At 44.7% G+C, this 4,764-nt stretch overlaps 1 protein-coding gene across 1 annotated transcript; it reads right to left on the bottom strand.

Moving 5' to 3' along the window:
- Positions 1–1,204: 1,204 nt before the first annotated feature.
- Positions 1,205–4,020, bottom strand: LOC125521686 (protein ENHANCED DISEASE RESISTANCE 2). Its single transcript, XM_048686740.1, has 3 exons — positions 3,773–4,020; positions 1,694–2,622; positions 1,205–1,476 (listed from the first exon to the last, which is right to left on the bottom strand). Coding segments are annotated over exons 2-3 (930 nt in total). The 5' UTR covers positions 3,773–4,020; the 3' UTR covers positions 1,205–1,475.
- Positions 4,021–4,764: the final 744 nt, after the last annotated feature.

The raw sequence follows: 4,764 nt of genomic DNA, 5'->3' as shown, positions 1-4,764 counted from the left end.
TTGATAGTCTCAGACGTGCCTATCTCTGGGCAGGATGTGATAAGGTGACGGGAGGCAAGTGCAAGGTGAACTGGGATCTAGTTTGCAAGCCCAAAGTTCATGGGGGTCTAGGTGTGCTCAACCTGGAGAAATTTGCTACTGCTCTACGCCTCCGTTGGTTGTGGTTTGAGTGGGCGGATCCGCCAAAACCATGGGTCCGGATGGGAACGCCTTGCACTGACAAGGATAAAGATCTCTTTGCGGCGGCCACGACGGTTACCATTGGTGATGGCAACAAGGCTATTTTCTGGGAATCCTCTTGGTTGAATGGTTTTCGACCCAAAGACATCGCGCCTAAAATCTTTGAGATTTCAAAAAGGAGAAACTGTGTGGTTAGCAAGGCTTTGGACAACAATTTTTGGATCCATCAGATCAACACCACACAGGGCCTCACCTTGACGCACTTATAGGAGTTCGCCAACCTCTGGGAGATGGTTGCCGGTGTCACTCTAAGCCAAGATAGACAAGACACTATTTCGTGGAAATTCACTACCAGCAGAGAGTACACGACATCCTCGGCTTACTTGGCGCAATTTGCGGGACTCACCTACAGTACCAATACTTCCATGATCTGGAAGACGTGGGCTCTTCCCAAATGCAAGTTCTTTGCTTGGCTAGTTCTCCAGAACCGAGTCTGGACGGCCGATCGCTTGTCTTGGCGGGGATGGCCCAATTGCAACCTTTGCCCCCTTTGCAAGCAAGTTCAAGAGTCTGCTGCCCACCTGCTATTTCAGTGTAGATTCACGAATAGAGTTTGGAATGAGATTACCATTTGGCTGGGAATCCACGACTGCTCACCGATGATTTGGCGAAATGAAGTTTCGGTTCGAACTTGGTGGCAAAAGGCGGTGAGCAACGCGGATCATAATAGAAAGGCTCTTGGCTCCATTATGATGCTTGTCTCATGGGAGATATGGAAAGAACGAAATGCCAGAACTTTTCGCAACGCCGCGACTCCGACCACAATTATCGTCACGAGAATTAAAGAGGCCCGCCTGTGGACTTTGGCTGGGGCCAAGCATTTGAGTAGGCTCATGTTGCGAGAGTAGTCTTTTCTTTTGGTCGCGTTGCGACATATGTCTGAACCTCCTCTCTTATTTAATGAAAATGGCAAATCTTTTGCCTGGTTTCAAAAAAAAAAGTTTTTACCAGTGTCACAGCCAGAAAGAGAATGCAATACAACATCTCAATTTGTCGGGCTAAAAGGTAAATTTAGTTTATATGTACAGAAAGATGTTTTTCTCTTGACCAGTATGTATCATTTTTACAGCAGGGCCCAGGACTATGATAATCCACAACTACCTAAGGCCGTTGTTCATCGTCGTAGAAACGAATTCAACTTTTACACATCGCCTGAACTAGCATATTATCCTCAACCAATGAAGGCGTCCTTTGGATGGAAGCTTTATACATGTCTAGTATGGGATTCCGGGATATCTGCAAAAGAGAAGACCATTATGTCGGTATTTTTCGCGTGATAAAGCTTCGCTCAACATCAGGAACATTTTCAGAGACATCCTACAACTGTAACATAGGTTGCAATTTGACTACAGGGGAATGATCCTATTATTAAAAAATAAATATTTATCTGTTAATGTAAAAATATTCTAACAAAAGCAGTGGCTAATTAGCACATCGAGTCTGCTGCACTTACCAATTATCGTTGTTACCAGCATCTTCCTTGTGAAAGTTTCCATTAGTGTTTTCTGAGCTAGGCGACGGCTGCATTGAGTTGCCTGGGTTCTGTAGCAGTTGGGAAAAACTCCGCCATAATCTTGAAGGCAGAATTGGAGCAATTTCCTGCTGCTCTTCAGATGGCACTTCGTACACACCAGCTGATCCCGGACTCAACTCAGAGAACCTTACAGCTCCAAGAAGTCTCTCGGGGAGCTCTGATTCAGCTTGACTCTCAATAACAAATGCTAAATCTATAGTCAGTGTCGCCACGTAACCAAATGCCAGATGAACAATTGCATTTGCAACTATGGAAGACCCAATATCCACATCAACTTCGATGAAGTTTGATCCCTCGACATACTTGCACGAAAGTGCTCTGCCAAGTATGCAGATGGCTTGTTCACCCACAGCTTTTCGGACAATCCAGGGCCCCTTAACTATGTTTGCTATCAGTTTAAGCCTGGATTTACGGAGCGCATCGTCCCCTTTAAGGAATTGATCCATCAGCGAGCCCTCGGGTGCAGGTTCCAGTGAGACAAAGTAAAATATCGCGCTGTAGTTCTCCTTGCTGGGCAGTTGCAAGTTGAAGGCCCAGACAAAAGGTTTATTGCCGTGAGAAACCTCCTCATCGATGGCTTTCCTCACACGATGGTTCCTGTTTTTCAGGACCTCACAGATTTTTACTGGGCCTTTGATCCAATCAACTCCAAGAGGCTTCAGAAGATACTCCCCACCAGGTATTTTTGCCTTGGTTGCAAAATATTCTGGGCCTCTGACCATAAAAGTGTCACCAGGAGGAGTAGCCCAACCATTAGGACAGTTTTCGGGCGGTAGACAAGGAACTGCTCCTCCTGACTTGACACTCTGTATCCATTGGTGCTCAGCCTCACCATCAGAACAAGCCATCTACAAGTAATGCTAATCTTAGTTCGCGGAGGAATAGAACAGGCTTTAATATAAATAAAGGTATAAAAGAGTCCTTCATATATAATGTAACCACCAAGCAGAGAAATGTTAATGTTTACTTTAGTAGCTCTGCAAAAGGTGAAAACAACAAATGACTTAACTTTTCGAAAGTTATAAGCATCTATCGCCTAAACATGACATTAGTATTTGCAAATAATCATTCACTATTTATGTGTATCAAATCCTTCGCAGCCGTGATCTATTTTATAAGAATCAAATGAAGCAGGGAGTGAAAAGTGATCAAATGGTTAACAGTCACATATCTGAGACACATGCATTGATGCCAGATGCCCTTCAAGAAGTGAGCGACACCGCAGTTACAGATTGTGGATTTTAGCAACAACACAGAAACAAACTACACATATATACAATTCAAACTTGAAACTGTAAAAAATAAGGGTATCCAGTAGCAATTGCAGAAGACGCAGCAGCTCTCACAATGGTTGCATTCTGGTAAAGAAGGAACTGCATTAGGATATATACTACACCAGCCCTGGTACTCCTGTAGCATTCTACTAGTACTTTGCTCCACTATGCAATCCAAGCCTGAAGTATTAATACAACCAGATAAGAGATATCCAAATCGACAACTTGCATTGCATCAATTAGGTTGTATCAATATCGACCCCTAACTAGCTAATTTTTTTATATCTTTCTCAATTAACACTTCCAGTGCTGCAATCTACCAAAGTACAAACCCTGCGAGCCGTGGTTCTCCAATTGTAGCAAAGAGAATCGCATGTGTGGCAATCGAATCAGATCAACATCTAGAAATAGCAGGTAAAGAATCTTCTTCTTTTTCTTCGTGTAGTTACACAAACAAAGCTCTCCCGGTGCTAAACAGCTAAAAAATCCAAGCTCAGCTCAGCTTCTCCATCAGCAAGAACGACTTCACACTCCACAGTCAACTTGAGACGAGACCAAAAGGGGGTTAGCCCTTCTTCTGTCGAATCAGGTTCCTGAATTCAGACAGATTCATCTCCGCCGATCCACAAGCATCACTACTCCCCACCAAATTTCTCGGATTTTCTAGAATTAGGGTGCTAAAGCCAACGAAAAAGCAAAAGGATCCGAGGGGCAATAAGCTCACCGAGAGGATCTTGTGCTTGCTTGACTCCCTTGAACCGGGACCACGGAAGAAGCAGCAGCTCTTACTCCCTTGTTCCTTGCGATGGGATGGATGAATCGTGCTCGGAAGGGAAAGCGAGGATTTGCGGGTGGCAATTTGGAATTTCTTGCGTGGGGGTTTGGAATTTGTTGCGCTTGCTTGGCTTGTCGTCCGGGAAAATAAAGATGGGAAAGACACCGATGATGTGACCACTGAATATACCTGATCATTATGGTTCAGCTTCAGATTATAGTTGGAAATTAAAAAATACTAAGTATTCGTTAGTGGATTACTGCCCCGGCACTCTACAAGCACCAGCTAAATGTCCGTGAGTTGCCGCCGACTAAAATTTTTGCATAACTCTACTCTGTTACTATCGAAGGGAAAATTAGGATTGTGATTCAATATTCATTACTACAGTGATGTGAACCCACTTATATTTCTTTATGGAGGAAGTATTAAATAAGAGAGTTCAGACAAAAACATTGTATCTAAACTAGTACATATTCATCAACGGACCGGACTGTCCAATGTTACTCACATCAAATTCTCATATTTACTAATTAATTTTAATCATCTCCACAACACCTTAATAGCAATCATTGCACCTGAAACAAATCATCACATCAGTCATAATTTTCATAAGGGGCCCGCAGAACGTTTGAACGACAACCGAGGAGGAGTTTCAAATCAGTCGGGCGGGAGATTGGATAGGAGAGAGGAAGGTGGTGTGGCAAGGGGGAGCACATTACGCCTACCCCGAGTCCAGAGAGGCATGTAGCCTTGGATCCGTCGCCCAATCCACAACGGACAGGGATCTAGTGGGGGCGAGCCAGGATCCTGACGCACGTGTGGCCCCACAGGACCCGCTGCAGCTCGCGGACGTGACCGGGCCACCAATGGGAGCGGTGCTAGGTGGCCAGGCAGATCGGGATCAAGAGGGACCGGCCTCACGGGTTGAATGTCAGGTGGAT

The sequence above is a fragment of the Triticum urartu genome, chromosome 7, assembly GCF_003073215.2.
Source record: "Triticum urartu cultivar G1812 chromosome 7, Tu2.1, whole genome shotgun sequence".
Classification (NCBI taxonomy): Eukaryota; Viridiplantae; Streptophyta; class Magnoliopsida; order Poales; family Poaceae; genus Triticum; species Triticum urartu.
Note: the sequence above shows the minus strand (reverse complement) of the source record. Positions and strands in the feature narration are given on the sequence as shown.

Excerpts from the sequence above, each read along its gene's own strand:
- LOC125521686 (XM_048686740.1), bottom strand. The coding sequence starts at position 2,622 with ATGGCTTGTTCTGATGGTGAGGCTGAGCACCAATGGATACAGAGTGTC.